The 23,751-nt window shown below is 43.4% G+C and overlaps 1 protein-coding gene across 1 annotated transcript; it reads left to right on the forward strand.

The window, feature by feature from the left end:
• Positions 1-15,504: 15,504 nt before the first annotated feature.
• Positions 15,505-23,748, forward strand: taf5 (TAF5 RNA polymerase II, TATA box binding protein (TBP)-associated factor). The gene is made up of 12 exons (XM_041838880.2): positions 15,505-15,941; positions 18,760-19,000; positions 19,266-19,413; positions 19,543-19,710; positions 19,907-20,070; positions 20,403-20,538; positions 20,719-20,839; positions 21,039-21,168; positions 21,700-21,864; positions 22,151-22,328; positions 22,647-22,824; positions 23,029-23,748. The coding sequence occupies exons 1-12, from the start codon at positions 15,527-15,529 to the stop codon at positions 23,241-23,243; spliced, it is 2,259 nt and encodes a 752-aa protein (XP_041694814.1). The 5' UTR covers positions 15,505-15,526; the 3' UTR covers positions 23,244-23,748.
• Positions 23,749-23,751: the final 3 nt, after the last annotated feature.

A 23,751-nucleotide genomic window follows, 5' to 3' on the forward strand; every position in this document is an offset into this window, starting at 1 on the left:
ACGACGCTGGGCCAATTGTGCGCCGCCCATGAGTCTCCCGGTCACGGCCGGCTGCGACAGAGCCTTTTAACCATTGCTCTATCACTAAATAGTCATCATCTTGACCAGCTGAAAATCTTGCACAGAGGATCTCATACCCACACACCAAGCCAGTTTACCAGACAGATAGAGAGATTCCTAATTGATCCCTGAAACTGTTGCTCCAACCTGGCTTTGAGAGCCAAGATGGATGCCAACTTCACTGTTAAATGTGAAATACGCCTTGTCTCTCACTGTAACTGTCTTCTCTGCCTCATGAAATCCCCCATAGCGCTTCATTTTGACACACACAGTGTCCATCATCGCTAGGGGATATGCAAATAACATGGTAATCATTGTGACTTAGAGTTTTGCCAAGATCTGAGTAGAGTAGGCGAATTTCATTAATATACATATACAGTTAATGTCTAATAGGATGAGAGTTGCAAATTGTGCAATTAGTCCATAGCCACAGTCTCTCTCTCTCTCTCACACAGTCTCTCCACTTATTATAATTATTCGTAATATAACATTTAAATGCTACAAACATGTTAGCTAAATATATACACTACCTGTCAAAAGTTTGGACACACCTACTCAATCAAGGGTTTTCTTTATTTTTACTATTTTCTACATTGTAGAATAATAGTGAAGACACCAAAACTATGAAATAACACATATGGAATCATGTAGTAACCAAAAACGTTTTAAACAAATCAAAATATATTTTAGATTTTAGATTCTTCAAAGTAGCCACCCTTTGCCTTGATGACAGCTTTGCACACTCTTGGCATTCTCTCAACCAGCTTCACCAGGAATACTTTTTCCAACAGTCTTGAAGGAGTTCCCACATATGCTGAGCACTTGTTGGCTGCTTTTCCTTCACTCTGCGGTCCAACTCATCCCTAACCATCTCAATTGGGTTGAGGTCAGGTGATTATGGAGGCCAGGTCATAGGATGCAGCACTCCATCACTCTCCTTCTTGGTAAAATAGCCCTTACACAGCCTGGAGGTGTGTTGGGTCATTGTCCTGTTGAAAAACAAATGATAGTCCCACTAAGCGCAAACCAGATGGGATGGGCGTATCGCTGTAGAATGCTGTGGTAGACATGCTGGTTAAGTGTGCCTTGAATTCTAAATAAATCACTGACAGTGTCACCAGCAAAGCACCCCCACACCATCACACCAGCATCGCACCCCCACACGGTGGGAACCACACATGTGGAGATCATCGTTCACCTACTCTGCGTCTCACAAAGACACGGCGGTTGGAACCAAAAATCTCAAATTTGGACTCATCAGACCAAAGGACAGATTTCCACCGGTCTAATGTCCATTGCTCGTGTTTCTTGGCCCAAGCAAGTCTCTTCTTCTTATTGGTGTCCTTTAGTAGTGGTTTCTTTGCAGCAATTCGACCAAGAAGGCCTGATTCACGCAGTCTCCTCTGAACAGTTGATGTTGAGATGTGTATGTTACTTGAACTCTGTGAAGCATTTATTTGGGCTGCAATTTCTGAGGCTGGTAACTCTAATGAACGTATCCTCTGCAGCAGAGGTATCTCTGGGTCTTCCTTTCCTGTGGCGGTCCTCATGAGAGCCAGTTTCAATATTGCGCTTAATGGTTTTTGTGACTGCACTTGAAGAAACTTTCAAAGTTCTTGAAATGTTCCGTATTGACTGACCTTCATGTCTTAAAGTAATGATGGACTGTCGTTTCTCTTTGCTTATTTGAGATGTTCTTGCCATAATATGGACTTGGTCTTTTACCAAATAGGGCTATCTTCTGTATACCACCCCTACCTTGTCACAACACAACTGATTGGCTCAAATACATTAAGAAGGAAAGACATTCCACAAATTAAATTGAAATGCATTCCAGGTAACTACCTCATGAAGCTGGTTGAGAGAATGCCAAGAGTGTGCAATGCTGTCATCAAGGCAAAGGGTGGCTACTTTGAAGAATCTCAAATATAAAACACTTTTTTGGTTACTACATGATTCCATATGTGTTATTTCATAGTGTTGAAGTCTTCACTATTATTCTACAATGTAGAAAATAGTAAAAATAAAGAAAAACCCTGGAATGAGTAGGTGTGTCCAAACTTTTGACTGGTACTGTTTATTTTTTTATTCCCTCTTGCCGTGAAATGTTTCTCAGCTGAATCTGTAATAAGCTATTTGATGCTTATTTTCCTCTTTTCTTTTCTTTGAGCGTCTAATTGAGAAAAGGTTCAGGTGTGAAATTATAATTGGTTTGAATATGTGAAGATACTGAATGAACATGGAATTCGATTGGATGAGTGAAAAGAAGAGAAGAGAAAAGGAGAAAAGACCTCAGAGCAAATGGTACCCTATTCTCTATGTAGTGCACTACTTTACCCTATTCCCTATGTAGTGCACTACTTTACCCTATTCCCTATGTAGTGCACTACTTTGAGTGCACTACATAGGGAATAGGGTGCCATTTGGGACAATAAACACTTAGTGAAAAGCTTGTTCTGGCTCTTTCTGTCTGTGCCGTTGTATTGCTGTTACTGTAATGTACTGCTCACAGCTTAGAAGAAAGATAGGGATTTTCCAGAGCTGTATTTTGATCCATTCATACCTGAGGCTGAAATTATACTGTGATGCAATGTGTTTGAAAGCCCAATGTCTGTGAGCGTGTGTGAGCATATGTGCATTCTCAACAGATATGTGGCCGCAGGGGGAGGTAGGGGGACAGGACAGCTTGGACAGACAAAGGTGAGTGTGTGTGTCTGTGTGTGAGACATAAAGGACCCGCTGGTTTGACAGTCACACTGTTTACACAGGATGGCTGGTCACTAGGGACAACCCCTCCTCTCCTTCAACCTCCCCTCCTCCCACCTCTCCTTCAACCTCCCCTCCTCCCACCTCTCCTTCAACCTCCCCTCCTCCCACCTCTCCTTCAACCTCCCCAAATGACTTTGCATGTTACTATGGCAAACCAGATGCTGCAAACACTCACACACACACACACACAACACAGAGGGTTATATTACCTTGAACAAAAGACTCTCTCATAAATATCCTCCAGCATGTGTGTGTGGACTGGGAATGATGAGTTACTGTTGGCCCATGAAGCAGCACAGGCAGCAGAAGCCAGAAAATTTATACATCTTCTGTAATAAAATGAAAAGGTGTCCCAGATGACTCCTCTGCAGTAGGCAGGGTGTGTGTGTGTGTGTGCGTGCGTGTGTGGGTGTGGGTGTGTTTGTGACAGCCATAGAGAACTGATTGGATTTTTGTCCCTAGACCAGCCAGGCGTGACATCCAGAGACCCATTTTGCTGGGTTGGGATCTACAGCAACCTGCCCCCCTCTGAAAGTTTCCTGGTTGACTTGGATTGTGGATCCCCAGACCCACCGCCTGATTAGGTTATCCCCGTCAAGGTGACACAAAGCTGGGTAGGGCAAGGACTTAAGCCCTATAGTCCTGGGGGACAGTGGGGTGGAAAGCCTACTGTCTGTTCTGCTCTCCACCTGACTGGTTTCAGTTTCTGTAGCCCTTTTTACACTGGACTAGGTTTTTCCAGGGAATAACATGGGATTCTAAACCCTAGCTGGTAAAAGCAGAGTTTCTGGTAAAAGCAGAGTTTCTTGTAAATGCAGAGTTCCTGGTAAAAAAGCTGCCTTTGAAAAACCTGGCTGATTATTACAGTCTGCCCACATATAATGTAGGAACATTAAATAAACCACCTACACTGGGTCAGATGTTATTACAAATAATTAGTACTTGACGTGTGATGTGTCATTGCACCATGAAAAATATATGGATTTGAACAAACATAATGAACCTACACTCATAATTCTCACAGATACAGTTTTCCAGTACTTCAGTGATCTTTTTTTTTTTTACACACTGTATTGATTTATCATCGACTCAAGGTTTTCCATAGAGAAAGGCTCTAAGTAGCAATGTTGTGACATTTGAACATTTATTCCAGTCTCTCCCTCTTATCTCGTCCTCACTGCAGCTGTCAATCAAGTAAGGAGGAGATAAACCATTATCTTTAGACAGTCACTAGAGCATAGAAAGGCCCAATTTAAAAGGAGCTATCAAATGAGTGTGTGTGTGTGTGTGTGTGTGTGTGTGTGTGTGTGTGTGTGTGTGTGTGTGTGTGTGTGTGTGTGTGTGTGTGTGTGTGTGTGTGTGAGAGAGAGAGAGAGAGAGAAAGAGAGAGCTATCTAAAGAGACTGTAAGTGTGGGACAATAACCTCTATACGCTCCAGGATGTCATTTCAACAAAGCGGCTCTCTGTAATAACAATGTTATTAAATTGAGCAGGGACGAGGTTTTGTTAAAACCCAAGGGAGCCTGGATGTCAGTCTTGTTACACATTTTAGCAAGTCACTGTCTGTCCAAACATGACACGATAGTGGAGCAAAATGGCTAACACAGACTCACAGATAAATACTTCCAACTTAGATAAGGAAACACAAGAAACAAGGTAAAAACAAACTGAGAAACTCAAAATGTAAATGGTTTGGAATGAAAAAGTCACAATACTGGTGCTGTGATCCTTCTGTAAACTGTGTTGTGTCGTGGTTCTGTGATGTCGTGCGGTGCACTGATGTAGCGAGGGGGCCTTATTCATTTTAGATGCATTATTCAGAGTAATGAAGAGACTGGGGAGATAAACATTGTGTTCTGAAGGACCCGTGATAGTGAGGGCAGGGAGGGGGCTGTCTAACTGAGTGCCTGGTTGGATCTCAGTGTGTGGGAGGGAACAGAGAGACAGAACTACAGAGGGAGAAAGAGAGAGAGGAATTACAATTCTGCAAAAACTTAAGTTGACAAACTAAGGCAGGTAGGGAACAATTTATCCCACTATATCAGACGTTGTCCTTCACAATCCAGTACAAACCCAAGATCACCGACCATGAAGTCTATTTAGGTCCTCTTGCTTCATCATAATTGATTTAAAGCAGGTACTACTATCCTACCATGCCCCCATCATTGTCTTTTATACTGCGTACCCAGCTCCAGCTCTGTCTTGGGTTGGGCTGCTACTGAATAATGTAGGCTCCCCACATTTTCTCCTGAACAGAGCGGAGAGACAAATGGTCCCAGAGCTCTCCCTGACAGCCATTATCACGCTACACTGGGCAAAAGGCCCCTACACACACACATGCACACACACACACACACACACACGCATGCAGGATAAGAGCAGCCCTGGATGATGATGCTGTGAGGGGAGAGAATAGTTAAGGAGAGGGGAGGAGAGAGGAGAGGGGATTGGAGAGAGAAGGAGAGGAGAGAGGAGAGGGGAAAGGAGAGGTAGAGGAGAGAGGAGAGGGGATTGGACAGAGAAGAGGAGAGGAGAGAGGAGAGGGGAGAGGCAGAGGAGATGACAGAGGATAGGAGAGGCAAAGGAGAGGAGAGAGGAGAGTGGGGTAGGCCAGACAGGAGCCACTCAAAGGGAGGTTAGGGAGTGTCCATCGAGTCTCAGTTTTAATCAGTCCCGAATTCAACAGTATTTGTTTTCTTTCAGCATTCTTTGAACGTTTGAGTGAGACTGCCTGGTGTGCCAGATGGGAGTGCTTTGCACTTTTGGGACTAATCCATTGTTTTCATTGCGCCAGGCAAGCTCAATCAAGTTCAGCTTGAATATTTGAAAGAAAACAGATACTCTATGAACCTAGGTCTGGTGAGAGGGCTAGCCCAGGGCCATACAAGAGAGATGAGGGAGTGTCCTTCGAATTTCAGTTTAAATGTACCCTCTTTACCAACCTCAAAGACAGACCTGTCTTTGAGGTTGACATGAAACGATGTGGGGGTTGGATGGAACAGTAATTGGATGTGGGGGGATATGGAGTGGGTTGCCAGATTGACAGATGAAAGGGTTCATATGAACACTGGTCTGCTGGTGTCTCAGGTGCAAATGTGAGGGGATATAGTGTGAGTTGCCAGGTGGGGGATATGGAATGAGTTACCAGATTGGCAGATGAAGGGTTAATAAAACTATCCCACCGGTCACCTGTGTGACTCAGGTGCAAATGAAAGCCAAGGGGCTGGGATCTGCTGTGATGTGAGGCAGCTATGTGGAAGGATCTGTTGGGCATTGAGGGGTTGCCCTGGTAACCATAGGTGAGGGTTTATTTTCTCTCCAATAGGTTTTGATTAGGGAGGATGGGGGCTAATGAAAGAGGTGTGCCTCAGGGTGAAAGAGGGAAGGCCTCTTGGGTTCTCTCTCTCTACCTCCCTCCATATTTTCTACATCCCTCCCTCTCTCTCTTTTCTACTGTATCCCCCACATGCATCTCTCTCTCTCTCTCTCTCTCTCTCTCTCTCTCTCTCTCTCCGTCTCCCTCCCTCTCTACTACATCCCCAACTTTCACCTATCTACATACCCCAACTCCACTCCCCTTTACACCCCTCTCTCTCCTTCCTTCCTTCCTTTCTTCCTTCCATTCCCCTCTCTCTCTTCCCTCTCCTTCTTTCCCTCTCTCGCTCTCTCTTTCCTTCCCTCTCTTTCTCCTTCTTTCTCTCTCTTGGGGTGTTTTCTGCTTCATCTGTGAGTCACACCTCATTAATTATTGAATGTGCAACACAGTGGGGGGTGAGGAGCCACACTCTCACCATTCGCACACACACACACACACACACACACACACACACAGTCTCGTTTGCCAAAGGTAAGCAGTGCTTCGAACACTCACGATTTTGGCTAAAAGCTATGTTCAGTGAGCAGTAAGGACATATTACTTTTGGCAGCATGTATCATCCTCTCATAGAAGACCTAAATAAATGTTTAAAAAAAGAAGTATAACATAAAATCTGTTATCAGGATTCACTGTATCTTTTTGCAAGTCGTTGTCAGTTCCTCGTTCTCTGCGCCATGTGCTTTCCCTGAAACACACACAGCTAACAAGAGGGGGAAGGGAAGTGTGGTTGTACCACGCCCTACCTCAGTCCTCCTCTGTCCCAGCATGGGGTTACATTGTTCTCCTCTGCCAAGGGGAACACGCGCATGCACAGACGCAGATGCGCGCACGCACGCACACACACACACAACTCAAATACACACCTCAGCAGAGACCTTTCAAACAGCCGATGCATGGACTCTCGTTTGCCAAAGGTAAGCAGCGCTTCGAACACTCACGATTTTGGCTAAAAGCTGAAAATCTGTGCTCAGTGAGCAGTAAGAACAAGTTTTATGATAAACTACAGCCCAGCACTAAGGAAGGGCAGCGTACACAAGGCAACCATCATCTTATCTTTGGAGAAACAGCTTGAAGAACTAGTTCACTTACTAGGGGCTTGAGCAATGACAGAACGAAGCTATCACATAGTCTGAAGGCAGTTAAAGACAGCAAAGCAAAGGCCTCCTCTCACAGACTGAATGGATAGGGAAGGAAAAAAGACTGACAATATTTCATGGCCACCATTTTACACAAGGTGCCAGAGAATAAATTACTTTTGGCAGCATGTATCATCCTCTCACAGAAGACCTAAATAAATGTTTAAAAAAAGAAGTATAACATAAAATCTGTTATCAGGATTCACTGTATCTTTTTGCAAGTCGTTGTCAGTTCCTCGTTCTCTGCGCCATGTGCTTTCCCTGAAACACACACGGCTAACAAGAGGGGGAAGGGAAGTGTGGTTGTACCACGCCCTACCTCAGTCCTCCTCTGTCCCAGCATGGGGTTACATTGCTCTCCTCTGCCAAGGGGAACACGCGCATGCACAGACGCAGATGCGCGCACACACACACACACACACACACACACACACACACACACACACACACACACATACATACACACACACCCTTCACACATTTCAATCTAATAAGAAAGAAGACTATTCACCAGACTGGGCATTGAAGGGAATTATATGATTTATGTGAACTCAGAATGACTGCAGATTGATATCAAACTAATTAGAAAACCCTAGCAGGGAAGAGTGCTCTAGAGAAAAGATGGCTTTAGTGCTTTTTTGTCATCAGAGTACCTAGCTAGCACCTGAGTCTGACAAAGGATATCTCTTTGGCTATATCCACCAATGCTGCAGACTGCAGTGCACTTAACAGACAGTCGTTTGCTGTAAAACTCCCAAACGATCTCATCGTCAGGGCAGCATTTTACAAACAGGTTAAACAAGATCTTTTAAAAATGTTCAGTTTGGCATTTAAATGTGGTTTAGATTTACGCAGTGCTACTGAACTGTACATAAAACAGTCCATCTTGTTTCTTGGAGTGCTGGTGTGTGTGTGTGTGTGTGTGTGGTTGCGTTTGTTTGTTGTGCATCGTTGGTAGTGTTTTTGTCATGCGGTGTGACGGTGGTAGTGCCACACCCTGTTGTGTTTCCACACAGTCAACGTGAGGGATGTGTTGCAAATGCAGGAGGGATGGAGGGAGGGAGAGGTGGAGGGAAGGAGCGATGAGGAGAGAAAATAAAAGAGGAGAGAGAGCATGGGCTTGTTCTGACACCCAGCGTGTGACTAGGGGAGTTGTCACTTTCCTCCTGTGAGCTACTGAACATGTGAACCCTCCCCCCTCACACACAACCAGCGGGCATACACACACAGACGCTCATAAAAATATGAGAGTGTGCACTGCACATGTATGACATGGAACAGCACACACACAATGGTATTAAAGCACTTAAACCAGCGCACACACACACACACGCTCACAGAGTACTCCCTGAGTATTCATAGAACACTAAACCCAACAGCACTGCAAGTTTGGGCACAGACCACATGACCGTATCACATTACATGTCTACATACAATACATCCAGTTTCTCTCAAAGTATAACGCTTTCAAATGACTTATCCCACAGAGAAAGAGTAGCAAACTGTAGAAAGAGTAGCAGAAAAGCAATAGAAAAAATCTGGGGAAAAATACACATTGGCATTGGTTACCTCTTTAATCAGTTGGATTCATTCACAAGATATACTGGCGTCCAGGGTGTGTCCATTTCACAAATCAATCTGGCACTGAATGTCTTGAAAATCAAATGACTCCGTTTTATTTTAAATCACTGGCAGCCGCAGTGCCAACTGCCAAGATACTTTGCAAGCTCTTAGACAAGCATCTGGGTTACTGCCATCCAGAACATCATTCATTTGTTTCTACCAAACAAAATTTCTGTTTCATTTCCTATTACAAACAAACAAACTACTACATCCATTCCCCAACAGTGTTGTATTTTGTAATGGCAGGAGCAAATTAAACTACTAACGAACAACAGACTCTACATATTGAGAGCTAAAGGATGGGCGGGTTTGAGACTGACTACATTGCAATGTACTACACATCATCACTGATCTACAAATCACCTTGCACACACACGGACGCAAGCACGCACACATCACACACAATGTCACTGATGCACCACATGGACATTCAGGAAGAGAGAAGCTGCTATCTGTACATTGATACTATAGGATGTCTGCAGTATGTCTATGTCACGTTTCAGGAGGAGGCAGTTGGCAGATTACGCATTAATTAAGACTACACGCTGCAGACGCTGTCTCTGGTAATTGCTATTGGAGGGGAGGGCCAAACAGCCATTGATCTTACATCGAAAACCTCGTCCCCTTTTATGTGTGCCAGCATTAGTATGGGCAGATCTACAGTTCTATACATTATAGATCTATCTGGGAGGGGGGAAACTATTAGCAACAAACATTAGGATTTTGTTTTTAGGTGATGAAGAAAGCATTAATATCGCTATTAATATAAACCGTAACTCATCTAGGGAAGTTGAGCTTATTTCTAAGGAGTTCTCTACGTGACAAGTTCCTCCTCATATCCAGCAAACTACTGATTTCTCTATAGACTGCTGCTACAGTAGCTCATACCTACATGGTCCTTGACAGGGGAGGAGGAGGTGTAGCTGTAACACTGTGTTTGTTGCATAACAGCTGCAGCAGCGTAGGGCAGTGTGGGGGAGGAGGGGGAAACGCACACGTTAGCATTACACAGCCCAGGGTGTGGCCATCAGTGCTTGACTTGGCCAGGAGCTGAGTACCGGCACCTCAAATGTTCTACTGCTTGAGCTCCTGTTCCTCTTATAGAATATTAGCTCAAAAGTACCGACACCTATTTCAGTCCAAGTCAATAATAATAATAATAATAATAATAATAATAATAATAAGTCAAGCATTGGTGGCCATGCATGTGGACTCACAGTGCTTTAGTACTGTAGACACATACACACATGCTGTTCCTCCTCCACATAGGAACGCAGAGGAATAACTTGCAATCTTTTTACGTGGTTTCTCACCTATCAAATACACCCATGCAGGAGCAGATGTGGAACTGAGAGTCTGTTCTAATACTCTCATCTTTATTCCCCAAACAATCTCTCTGTTGCATGATCCAGGACTGACATTCTAAATGTTAAATGCTTGTGTTTCACTAACTGCTTCTAATATCATAATAGATGCAGTGGTTAATTCATTCATTTATGACCAAAATGGTAGCCTAGCGGTTTAGAGGTTGGTCCAGTAACCGAAAGGTTGCTGGTTCAAATCCCCAAGCTAGGTGAAAAATATGCCGTTGTGCCCTTGAGCACGGCACTTCAACCTAATTGCTCATGTATAACAAAAACCTATTGAATTCATACCTTATGCTGACAAGACTTCCTGGTATGATATTGTATACGAAACATACTAGTTTGCCTTTCAACTGAAATGGTGCATTCTCTTCCTGTACTACATCTATGTAATTGGTAATGATATTTGGTGTGTAGCACAGACCGAGGAGTCTGGGGGATTCTGTAGGAAGGACTATAGTGCAAGCTCAGCAGGTGTGCTGCAGAAGGGGGTCTGATAACCCCCTCTTCTTCCACAGTTCCTCTCCTCCCTGTAACACAAAATACATAGCAATAAATCACCTTATTCAATAGAGGTCCCCCAACTCACAGGGTGCGCCCAAAATATCACCGTATTCCCTATATAGTGTACTACCTTTGAGCTGAGGGTCCTGGTCAAAAGTAGTGCACTACATAGGGATTAGGGTGCCATTTCAGACTCAGACAAAGTCTCCTTTCTCCGTGCTCGTAAATGCCAAGTTAATTATCAGTATTTACTGGCCCCTTCTGTGTTCATCAATAACGACTGACTTATCCTTGTTTAAGATGCACCGCCACATACACACACACAAAACAAAATATATACATATATATAAATATATAAAAAAACACAGTAATGGGAAGCACAAATAAAACATCACAAATCACTCAGAAAAAAAACAATTCCATTTAAGTACCCAATCAATGCTTTAAATTGCCCGAAAGGCATCAGAACATCACAATGAAATGTACAGTGGGGAGAACAAGTATTTGATACACTGCCGATTTTGCAGGTTTTCTTACTTACAAAGCACGTAGAGGTCTGTAATTTTTATCATAGGTACACTTCAACTGTGAGAGACGGAATCTAAAACAAAAATCCAGAAAATCACATTGTATCATTTTTAAGTAATTAATTTGCATTTTATTGCATGACATAAGTATTTGATCACCTATCAACCAGTAAGAATTCTGGCTCTCACAGACCTGTTAGTTTTTCTTTAAGAAGCCCTCCTGTTCTCCACTCATTACCTGTATTAACTGCACCTGTTTGAATTCGTTACCTGTATAAAACACACCTGTCCACACACTCAATCAAACAGACTCCAACCTCTCCACAATGGCCAAGACCAGAGAGCTGTGTTAGGACATCAGGGATAAAATTGTAGACCTGCACAAGGCTGGGATGGGCTACAGGATAATAGGCAAGCAGCTTGGTGAGAAGGCAACAACTGTTGGCGCAATTATTAGAAAATGGACGAAGTTCAAGATGACGGTCAATCACCCTCGGTCTGGGGCTCCATGCAAGATCTCACCTCGTGGGGCATCAATGATCATGAGGCAGGTGAGGGATCAGCCCAGAACTACATGGCAGGACCTGGTCAATGAGCTGAAGAGAGCTGGGACCACAGTCTCAAAGAAAACCATTAGTAACACACTACGCCGTCATGGATTAAAATCCTGCAGCGCACGCAAGGTCCCCCTGCTCAAGCCAGCGCATGTCCAGGCCCGTCTGAAGTTTGCCAATGACCATCTGGATGATCCAGAGGAGGAATGGGAGAAGGTCATGTGGTCAGATGAGACAAAAATAGTGCTTTTTGGTCTAAACTCCTCTCGCCGTGTTTGGAGGAAGAAGAAGAATGAGGACAACCCCAAGAACACCATCCCAACCGTGAAGCATGGAGGTGGAAACATCATTCTTTGGGGATGCTTTTCTGCAAAGGGGACAGGACGACTGCACCGTATTGAGGGGAGGATGGATGGGGCCATGTATCGTGAGATCTTGGCCAACAACCTCCTTCCCTCAGTAAGAGCATTGAAGATGGGTCGTGGCTGGGTCTTCCAGCATGACAACGACCCGAAACACACAGCCAGGGCAACTAAGGAGTGGCTCCGTAAGAAGCATCTCAAGGTCTTGGAGTGGCCTAGCCAGTCTCCAGACCTGAACCCAATAGAAAATCTTTGTAGGGAGCTGAAAGTCCGTATTGCCCAGCGACAGCCCCGAAACCTGAAGGATCTGGAGAAGGTCTGTATGGAGGAGTGGGCCAAAATCCCTGCTGCAGTGTGTGCAAACCTGGTCAAGACCTACAGGAAACGTATGATCTCTGTAATTGCAAACAAAGGTTTATGTACCAAATATTAAGTTCTGCTTTTCTGATGTATCAAATACTTATGTCATGCAATAAAATGCAAATTAATTACTTAAAAATCATACAATGTGATTTTCTGGATTTTTGTTTTAGATTCCGTCTCTCACAGTTGAAGTGTTCCTATGATAAAAAATTACAGACCTCTACATGCTTTGTAAGTAGGAAAACCTGCAAAATCGGGCAGTGTATCAAATACTTGTTCTCCCCATTGTATTTTGAATTTTGTTCCAGCAATACGGTGCTTTAAAACTAAAAGCTGATTTATTTAAATGCTGACATATATGAGACCAAATTGCTATGAAACTATTGAACCATGTTAACACACACTGACATGTGGTATAGGCCAAATCTAAAGCACTAGTTACAGATGTCTGATCACTCGTTTGTTGCTAAGAATTTTCCTGCCACCGCAGGAAATGCAGATGAGCTTTGTGATTTAAATAAATTGACTGAAAAACTCCACTAACAAACGGTTATATGAACAGTATTGCACTTTTCATGTAGCCTAATTTTGTGCCAGCTAATAGCCTAACCACAGTTTAAGTAACATTATAGACTAAATGCTCAAATACTGTTGCTGCAGGATTATTTTGCTGTGACTGAATATAGGTCAAATTAAGATCCTACATCTGTATGTTATTCCTTAAAATAAGCAATATCTTAAATGAAATCTCTGTATGTACAATGTCCTTAGGCAAGATGGCTAGTCTGGCTAAAGTCAGATAAGCAGTGTACAATATAAGAGGATATACAGGGATTAGTGAAGGACAAAGATACCCATCAGAAATCTTGCTGGGAGAATGATTGGACACAGGGTGCAATAGCATGAATCCTTGTGGCTCAAAAGAGAGAGAGAGAGAGAGTGTTTGTTTGTTTGTGTGTGTGTGTGTGTGTGTGTGTGTGTGTGTGTGTGTGTGTGTGTGTGTGTGTGTGTGTGTGTGTGTGTGTGTGTGTGTGTGTGAGTTGGCCACACTGTAAAGGGGTTACCATAAATTGGACAGTAATTAAAGGCAGCTCGTGGCAAGTAAAATTCTGTATTAAATATTACTGTACACCTACTGTAATATAAACATGGTATCAAAAAGTACTGTGTAATGACACACATTAAAATACTGTAAAATATGCATTCTCACTCATGGGTGCAACAAATATAGCCTCTTTCAAGACACACATCAAAACATGTTAATGAGCCAGAAACAACAATACCATGCACCCACTAGTGGTCAAAAGGTTTTTAGCGCTCCAGAGATATGGTAAGGTACCCTATTCTGTGGGGTGGAATTACAGTACCATTCGAAATACAGCAATTTTCCCACACTGCACCATAATTTACAGTATGCTGCAGTAAAACGTTAGAGTTTTTTTTTACTGTTGATAATACCTAAAATTACCGTAGACAGTTTCCGTTACAGTGCAGAGAGAGAAAATACAGTGGCGCACTTCACACACACTGTAACAAAGAGTACGTTTACATGCACATGGTGGCTGTGGTAGAAAGTAAAAAAAATTCTCTGCATTTATTTAAAGGAGAAGTTTACCCAAAATCCAGAAACTTCCAAGTGATTCCATACATTGAAACTAGTTCAGTGAAGTTTGCCCTCTCCCCGTCTCTCTCACTGTAGCGCTATGCTGAAACAGCTGCAAAAATGGGTCACGTGACTCGTGACGTTGCTGGGTGCAGGCCTTGCTCTGTTCAATTGCCAGTGACTTCATGTATTCAGAAATCCAAGAAGTGTGGACAAATTTGTTGTTTTATTGAAAGCCTCTGGCCAAATTAGCTATTTTTGTCAAAAGTACTTTCGGTTTTGAGTCAGGATATGCGAACTTATTAACTTAAATTCCTCCTTTAAGTCCCATCAGGTAGCCGGATTTACATTTTTACATTTTAGTCATTTAGCAGACGCTCTTATCCAGAGCGACTTACAGTTAGTGAATGCATACATTTTTTTTTTCATACAGGCCCCCCGTGGGAATTGAACCCACAACCTTGGCGTTGCATTGTTGAAGGAGCAGCAGGTAGCCTAACGATTAAGAGTGTTGGGCTAGTAACCGAAAGGTCCCTTTGTCGAATCCCTGAGCCGACTAGGTGAAAAATCAGTTGATGTGCCGTTGAGCAAGGCATTTAACCCTAATTGCTCCTGTAAGTCACTCTGGATAAGATCGTCTGCTAAATTACTAGAATTTAAAAATGGATCGCTTTTTCTTTCATTTTTTACACCATTTCAATGAAACATCAGCAATAAAAAATATACTGGTATTGCTGAGTGCCTGATAGGAGATTTGATCACTCTCTCAAACGTCTGGGAAAGTGATAGTGGGCCCAAAGTGCCACCTACTGGTACAACTGACACGACTGGCACACATAGATCCCCAGTCAAGGATAATCATTTTTGTATATTTTTGTGAGCAGGTGAAAAAGATAAACTAACTAAAACTAAAAGCAATACAAGTAATGCAAAACAGATTTACCACTAAGCTATTAGCTGTCCTCTTCAATAATGTTGACTAAGTTTCAAATACAAGATTTTCATATGATACAAAAATGGAAACCTCATAGCACTATATTTCTACAAGCAAGAAATATGAGTTGGCCATAATAAATCGTTTCAAAAAAACAAAAAAAAAGAATTGTTATAAACTCGAATTTTGATTGGCTGTTGTACATGAATGACAGTGATCTAAGGATCCGCCTACATCACTGAGAACCGACGAAACTACAATTTGTTCTTTGAGAGGACCAATCAGAATGCCAGATATTGTGCGGTCCACTTTTCTTTATTTTGCCCGTACATGCGCACTTCATTTCGAAAATGGCGGCTGTGCAAGATGGTCAGCTCAATCTGGAGGTCGAAAAAGACATAAAAGCAGAAATAACAAACGATGATTCGGGAAATATCAATGCAAACTCTTCGTCACCCGGTTCTACGTCTTCGGGCGGTAAATCGAAATCTCCGGCGGGATCAGGAGAAGATCAACAGACACTGCTCGCGGTGCTGCAATTTCTCAAGAGGAATAAATTGACGGAGTCAGTCGACATTTTGCGGCGAGAAGCGGGCTTATCTGCAGATGCAGATGATTCCCCGATATCCGAGTCGGCGGGAGCTGGATCGAGTGGCGCGCCAAATGTCGGTGCTGATGGGGGTGATGCCAACTCTCTCCTCAGCCGAGTGTCAATCGCCACCCCCGCCGCACTCCCGGCCACCGCACCCCTCGCGCCACCAAAAGGTCTCGTGCGATCATGTTCAAAAGTCATGCGTATTGTTTTTATTTGACTTGTTAGCTAGCTACCCAGCTAAGATACCAAATGCATGATTATAACTTTCATATTCACAAGGGCATGCGATGCAATTGATTTGTTATTGCCAGTTTGCTTACTGTTGAATGAATGAGACACTAGAGAGCTTGACAGGCAGTCCTGAAACTGCTGTTTTTGTTCCTCATAACAGTTGCTGGTAGATGTATGAAAACAGTTATTGCGATAAGACCATAGCCGCGGGAAGTAAAAAAACTGATATTATTTTAAAACAATAGTAAAAAATAGTAATATTTTTTATAAAAAATATTTTCCCACAAAAGTAGTGCACTCGGCCTTTACTAGTATAAGCGGACTGATATAGAGGTCTGTAATGTGGGGCAAACATTTTTCTTCCAGAATCTCTGCTTTGGCAAAAAAGGTAGTTGTATAATTAAGAACAGTATATTGCAGAATTCAATAGTTGGAATTGTAAGAGTTGTTGTCCTGTCTCTTTCTCTGTGATAGTCATTCTAATGGAATCCAGAAAGAACAAAACCCTGTCCTCAAACATTTACATCAAAATGTGCAAAGTTATGGGCAAAGACACAAAACATCCAGATCAAATTAAATATTTTCTTGATAAAATAAAATAGAAAAACCACCATTTACCATCCTTACAAACCAATTAATGTAAATGTACATTACTGTATTGTACATAGGCTGGTCATCTAGGTTTGTACCTGTAGACTTTCCATCACCATGAAGAAAAACAATGAACAATACAGTAATTGAGTACATTGAGACATCAAGTGGTTTCTGATGATGTGGCTCAGTTGGTAGAGCATGGCGCTTGCAATGCTAGGATTGTGGGTTCGATTCCCATGGGGGGCCAGTATGAAAATGTATGCACTCACTACTGTAAGTTGTTCTGTATAAGAGTGTCACCTAAAATGGAAAAGGAATGAATAGACCATTTCAGTTTTCACATAGAAGTAAGTTGCATTTGTATTTCAATAAACTGGAAAACATATTTCAAGCAAGTATTTCTATGTTCCACAAATATCAGATTAACTGTTTTGTACAGATAATGATCAGACTCAAGTAACAAATGCAGGTAAACACTCAAATACATTTAGTTTAAATGTTTTCACAAAGTTAGTGCACTGGGCCTTTACTAGTCCTGTCGGCAAAAAAGAATCGCAGCACCCCATCCCCAAAACGACTTCCAGTGGCTATGGATAAGACCATTAGTTATATTACTATTAGTTAGCTACTCTAATAAACTCAAAAAAATAAACGTCCTCTCACTATCAACTGCGTTTATTTTCAGCAAACTTAACATGTGTAAATATTTGTATGAACATAAGATTCAATAACTGAGACATAAACTGAACAAGTTCCACAGACATGTGACTAACTTAAATTGAATAATGTGTCCCTGAACAAAGGGGGGGTCAAAATCAAAAGTAGCAGTCAAGTATCTGGTGTGGCCACCAGCTGCATTAAGTACTGCAGTGCATCTCCTCCTCATGGACTGCACCAGATTTGCCAGTTCTTGCTGTGAGATGTTACCCCACTCTTCCACCAAGGCACCTGCAAGTTCCCAGACATTTCTGGGGGGAATGGCCCTAGCCCTCACCCTCCGATACAACAGGTCCCAGACGTGCTCAATGGGATTGAGATCCGGGCTCTTCACTGGCCATGGCAGAACGCTGACATTCCTGTCTTGCAGAAAATTAAGCACAGAACGAGCAGTATGGCTGGTGGCATTGTCATGCTGGAGGGTCATGTCAGGATGAGCCTGCAGGAGGGGTACCACATGAGGGAGGAGGATGTCTTCCCTGTAACGCACAGCGTTGAGATTGCCTGCAATGACAACAAGCTCAGTCCGATGATGCTGTGACACACCTCCCCAGACCATGAAGGACCCTCCACCTCCAAATCGATCCCGCTCCAGAGTACAGGCCTCGGTGTAACGCTCATTCCTTCGACGATAAACGCGAATCCGACCATCACCCCTGATGAGACAAAACCGCGACTCGTCAGTGAAGAGCACCTTTTGCCAGTCCTGTCTGGTCCAGCGACGGTGGGTTTGTGCCCATGGGCAACGTTGTTGCCGGTGATGTCTGATGAAGACCTGCCTTACAACAGGCCTACAAGCCCTCAGTCCAGCCTCTCTCAGCCTATTACGGACAGTCTGAGCACTGATGGAGGGATTGTGCATTCCTGGTGTAACTCGGGCAGTTGTTGTTGCCATCCTGTACCTGTCCCGCAGGTGTGATGTTCGGATGTACCGATCCTGTGCAGGTGTTGTTACACGTGGTCTGCCACTGCGAGGACGATCAGCTGTCCGTCCTGTCTCCCTGTAGCGCTGTCTTAGGCGTCTCACAGTACGGACATTGCAATTTATTGCCCTGGCCACATCTGCAGTCCTCATGCCTCCTTGCAGCATGCCTAAGCCACGTTCACGCAGATGAGCAGGGACCCTGGGCATCTTTCTTTTGGTGTTTTTCAGTAGTCAGTAGAAAGGCCTCTTTAGTGTCCTAAGTTTTCATAACTGTGACCTTAATTGCCTACCGTCTGTAAGCTGTTAGTGTCTTAACCACCGTTCCACAGGTGCATGTTCATTAATTGTTTATGGTTCATTGAACAAGCATGGGAATCAGTGTTTAAACCCTTTACAATGAAGATCTGTGAAGTTATTTGGATTTTTACGAATTATCTTTGAAAGACAGGGTCCTGAAAAAGGGACGTTTTTTGTTGTTGTTTATATTCATTCTTCTAACAACTACTTCTGTGCTTTTACAGTGGTGGCAGCATCAGGTGGGGAAGACCAACCAGACGTCAACGTTGTCTTGTCAGCCTATAGCCAGCAGGGAGACCCTGTCCTGTACCCACTCTATTATAATGGCCTGAAGAAGTTTATTGAGTCTGTCCTGGACTGTCACAGAGCCGAACTCTCCCAGGTCTTCTACCCCCTGTTTGTCCACATGTATCTGGAGCTGGTCTACAACAACCACGAGAATGAAGCTAAACAGTTTTTTGAAAAGTAAGTGTTGTGGACTGGCAGTGATTTTGCTCCCTTGCAGCATCCCCCAAGTTCCAAAGTGCCTGCCTGTCAAGTACATGTCTTTATTGATTTTAGGTCCAACTGGTGTATTGATTTGTCAGGGACTTGTATTGTTCCACAATCAAATGGAAAACAACCTGTTCTATTTCTAACGGCATAACTTAGTGATACTGTTACACTATGCATGCATTACTTAGATGTTAGATCCACTAACTCTTCTCCCCGCTGTCTCTCCCTACCTCAGGTTCAGCGGGGACCAGGAGTGTTACTATGAGGAGGACCTCCGCATCCTCTCCAGCATGTCCAAGAAGGAACACATGAAGGGAAATGAGACCATGCTGGACTTCAGGACCAGCAAGTTCGTCCTTCGCATCTCCCGAGACTCCTACCAGGTAGGTAGCCATGGTGGGCCAGCAACCGGAGGGTCGCCGGTTCGAATCCCAGCACTGACTGGGGGAAAAACAGAAATGTCAAGGTCTCTGTGGCAGTTGACAATAACGTATTGTATGTTATCTTACCAGCTGCTGAAGAGGCACCTGCAGGAACGTCAGAACAACCAGATCTGGAATATTATACAGGAACATCTCTATATTGATATATTTGACGGGATGCCTCGGAGTAAAAGTCAGATTGATGCCATGTCGGGCAGTCTGGCGGGGGAGGCCAAGAGAGATGCCAACAAAGCCAAGGTGGGTGGGGGTATGTGTGTGTGTGTGTGTTGGTGTGAGTGAGTGATGCTGGGTTGTTTTAAAGGGATAGTGTTATCAATGTATGTGTGAGCAAGCCAGTGAGCAATACTTTATTTTAGATATGCAGTACTGTATATGCTGATTGAGAGAATGATACTATCTGTACTGACTACCACTCCTGGATGTTGTTGTGCAGGTGTTCTATGGTCTTCTGAAGGAGCCAGAGATCGAGGTACCTCTGGATGATGAGGATGAGGAGGCAGAGAACGAGGAGGGCAAACCCAAGAAGAAGAAACCTAAGAAGGACAGCATGGGCTCCAAGAGCAAGAAACAGGATCCCAATGCACCTCAACAAACTAGGTACATCACCACTGACACATATTTATTAGTCAGGGGTCGTATTCATTAGTGCACACCCTAGCGAAACGTTTTGCTAGGGAAAATAAAAATGTGTGTTTCTTATTGGACCAGTCCAGGTAGTCCCTGTTTCAGTTAGTTTTCATTTGGTGCCTAATGAACACGACCCAGATTTCCTTATGTTTCAGAGACCACAAACAACATTTGTACTGTATTCTGCACTAGAGTTAGCTACGAAGCTTGTTAGCATTTGCAGTCCCTCCCCATTGAAACAACTGTTACTGCCTGACTATGAATGATGAATAAATTGACCATGTTACTTTTTAATATCCTAGAATCCCCCTCCCCGAGCTGAAGGACTCTGACAAGCTGGACAAGATCATGAACATGAAGGAGGCCACTAAGAAGATCCGTCTGGGCCCAGACAACCTACCCTCCATCTGTTTCTACTCCTTCCTCAACGCTTACCAGGTCAGCCATGATTGGATATGTATTTTGAATGTTTGAATGACAAAACTTTATTAGTGTTCAAGTATTACTTCATTTCCATTTAGAAAAAAACCTGTTATTTAATATTGTGAATAAAACTTTTATTCACAGTATTATCACAAAACAGAGGTAACCAATTTGGTCTTGACCTTTGACCTGTAGGGTCTGACAGCAGTGGACTTCACAGATGACTCCAGTCTGATCGCGGGGGGCTTCGCTGACTCCACCGTGAGGGTGTGGAGCGTCACACCCAGGAAACTACGCCGGGTCAAATCTGCAGCAGGTAAATGACAGTGGTGACCACAGAGATAATATACAATACATCACATGTTCATCTAAGCACATGTTATAACCAAGGCTGAAAGTAGAATTCCACAAGCCATTTATAAACATTGTTGAAGTTGAGAGCTAAAGCTTGCACATAAGTTGATAGTAACCATGTCTTTAAATCTGCTCCCTCCCTCCCTCTCTTCTCCCTGTAGACCTGAGTAATATTGATAAAGAGTCTGATGACGTGTTGGAGAGGATCATGGATGAGAAGACGGCCAGTGAGTCTAAGATCCTGTATGGACACAGTGGACCAGTATACGGCATCAGCTTCAGCCCTGACAGGTAAGATGTTATAAAGTGATAATTGGGCGGACACTTTCCCAAACTCGGATTAAACCTGGTCCTGGACTATGAAGAATGCTCAATGGAGAATGTCTAAGGCAGGGGTGTCGAACTGATTTTGCCACTGGGGCCGCATTCGGTCTTCAATGAGGTCTGGAGGGCCTCACTGAAAATGTCTTATTTCCTTGTCATCAACATGTTCTAAAAAATAGAATTTTAGTTGCTCCCTGACTGTCTAGTGATTATTAGCGAGCTGGACAGTCAAGAAACTACACAGTTTTGATGTTTTGTTTGACACCCCTGTTCTAAGGTCTTTTTAGTCCAGGACTAGGCTTGATCTGTGTCTGGGGAAACTGGACCTGGGTGTATCATGTAGTGTGGTGTATTGGACTAATGTTAAAGGAGAGGCAAGGATCCATAGTTTGAATGAATTGTTAACTTCATAGAGATTTAAAACACTAGAGTGACTGTCCTTTCTTGTGTTCTTATTTCTACAGTTAACTTCAATTCTCCTCTAATCATGTATTTTAGGAACTACCTGTTGTCCAGTTCTGAGGACGGTACGGTCAGACTGTGGAGTCTGCAGACATTCACCTGTCTAGTGGGGTATAAAGGACACAACTACCCTGTCTGGGACACTCAGTTCTCACCCTATGGGTACTACTTTATCTCTGGGGGACATGACAGAGTCGCTCGGTAAGAACCCCTTATTAATACCATACCTAATGCTTATATTATATATATAATAAATTAATGTTTTAATGCAACTGATGAATGGCACTCTTTGGGCCTGTTTCCTGGACACATTAAGCCTTGTCCTGGACTAAAAAGGATGTTCAATGGAAATCCTCTATTGAAAGTGCTTTCAAGGCTTAATTTATGTCTAGAGAAAAGCCTGAATGTAATTTGGTTTTGTTTACCTGATGGATCACAAGAAAACAGCCACTGGTCTTTTGAGGTTATGTGTTGTCTTCTTCTGCAGTCTGTGGGCGACGGACCACTACCAGCCCCTGCGTATGTTCGCTGGTCACCTGGCTGACATCACGTGCACCCGCTTCCACCCCAACTCCAACTACGTGGCCACAGGTTCAGCTGACCGTACCATCCGCCTCTGGGACGTCCTGACTGGCAACTGTGTCCGCATCCTCACGGGTCACAAGGTACAAGGAGTTCAAGGTCACCTGGTGATCTGTTCTCTCCCAATAGAATGTCTCATCTCCCAATAGAATGTTTATAGGATGGTTTGGTGTTGTTCAAGGTCATGTTCAGTAGGCATCAAATGGGAGACAACACCTTGAAAGGGAAGAACTACCTGAATTCATTTTATTTCACGACCCTGAGTAACATGTCCTTCTGTACAAATGTATACTGTATGTATATTTTTTTTTAAAGTTATGTTTGTTGCATACTGTACACAACATGAGAGTAATGTGTGATGTTACTGAACCTCCATCTCAATAAACTGGTTTGGTTCCCAGGGCCCCATCCATTCCCTGGCCTTCTCCCCCAATGGGAAGTTCATGGCCTCGGGAGCAACTGACAGCAGGGTTCTACTGTGGGACATTGGTCACGGCCTGATGGTCGGAGAGCTGAAGGGACACACTGACACCATCTACGCCCTCAAGTTCAGCAGGGACGGAGAGATACTAGCCTCAGGTTGGTGTCCCTTTAGTCTACTAACAATTTAACTGGTATACAATATCCTTTTCACATTACTGAACCCTGTATTGTGCTGGCCTGGTCATGCATCCACCATACTTGAAAGGACAATGTGAAAAGAATATCTGAGCAAGCACAGTATGGTTTAGGAGTAATGTATGTTTGTAGTTTTCCCCCCTTATATAATTAAATATTTTCCAGGCTCAATGGATAACACTGTTAAACTGTGGGATACACTGAAGGCCTTTGATGATGTGGAGCTGGATGATTTCACCGCGGCAACGGGTCACATCCATCTACCAGAGAACTCACAGGAGCTGTTGCTAGGCACCTACATGACCAAGTCCACCCCTGTCATTCACTTGCACTTCACCCGCAGGAACCTACTGCTGGCTGCAGGGGCCTACAACCCATGAGGACATTCAGAGAACATTCTTAGAACCCCCCCCAAAAAACTAGGGTTGTGTGATGAAATTATCAATATCCAACCATAGTGAAAGACGGTGGATCAAAACAAATGCCCAACCAGTTGAATCCGCTAACTAAAGTTAATCTACTGTGATGCAGCCCTAAGAAACATGGTTATTGTTCCAAAAGCTGCAGCTCCATCAAGCTGATCTAGGATCTGATTCTAACCCCACCCTGCCTAAAATGGCTCTGGGGTGAAGTTGCCCCTAGATACAGATCCAGGATCAGCTTGTCCCCACAAATCTTAATCCTTAGTAGGGAAATGCAAAACTGACCCAGGACCAGTGTCTAGAGGCAACTTCACCCTACTCCGCTAAAAAGAGTGCCATTACTAGCCTATTAAAGAGACCATGTTTTTGTCACTGCCACAAAGACAGCTTTATGACAAGTCATGCTGTATAGATAGTATTTTATACCAGTGCATATTGTGTAAATAAAACACTTTTTAATGACTTG

This window comes from Coregonus clupeaformis, chromosome 20 (assembly GCF_020615455.1).
Source record: "Coregonus clupeaformis isolate EN_2021a chromosome 20, ASM2061545v1, whole genome shotgun sequence".
NCBI lineage: Eukaryota > Metazoa > Chordata > Actinopteri > Salmoniformes > Salmonidae > Coregonus > Coregonus clupeaformis.

What these genes read in the sequence shown, in the direction of transcription:
- taf5 (XM_041838880.2), top strand. Translation starts at nt 15,527, where the DNA reads ATGGCGGCTGTGCAAGATGGTCAGCTCAATCTGGAGGTCGAAAAAGAC. An exon ending in GAGATGCCAACAAAGCCAAG is followed by an intron (nt 19,711 to 19,906) that starts GTGGGTGGGGGT and finishes GTTGTTGTGCAG; the next exon opens with GTGTTCTATGGTCTTCTGAA. An exon ending in CGGAGAGATACTAGCCTCAG is followed by an intron (nt 22,825 to 23,028) that starts GTTGGTGTCCCT and finishes AATATTTTCCAG; the next exon opens with GCTCAATGGATAACACTGTT.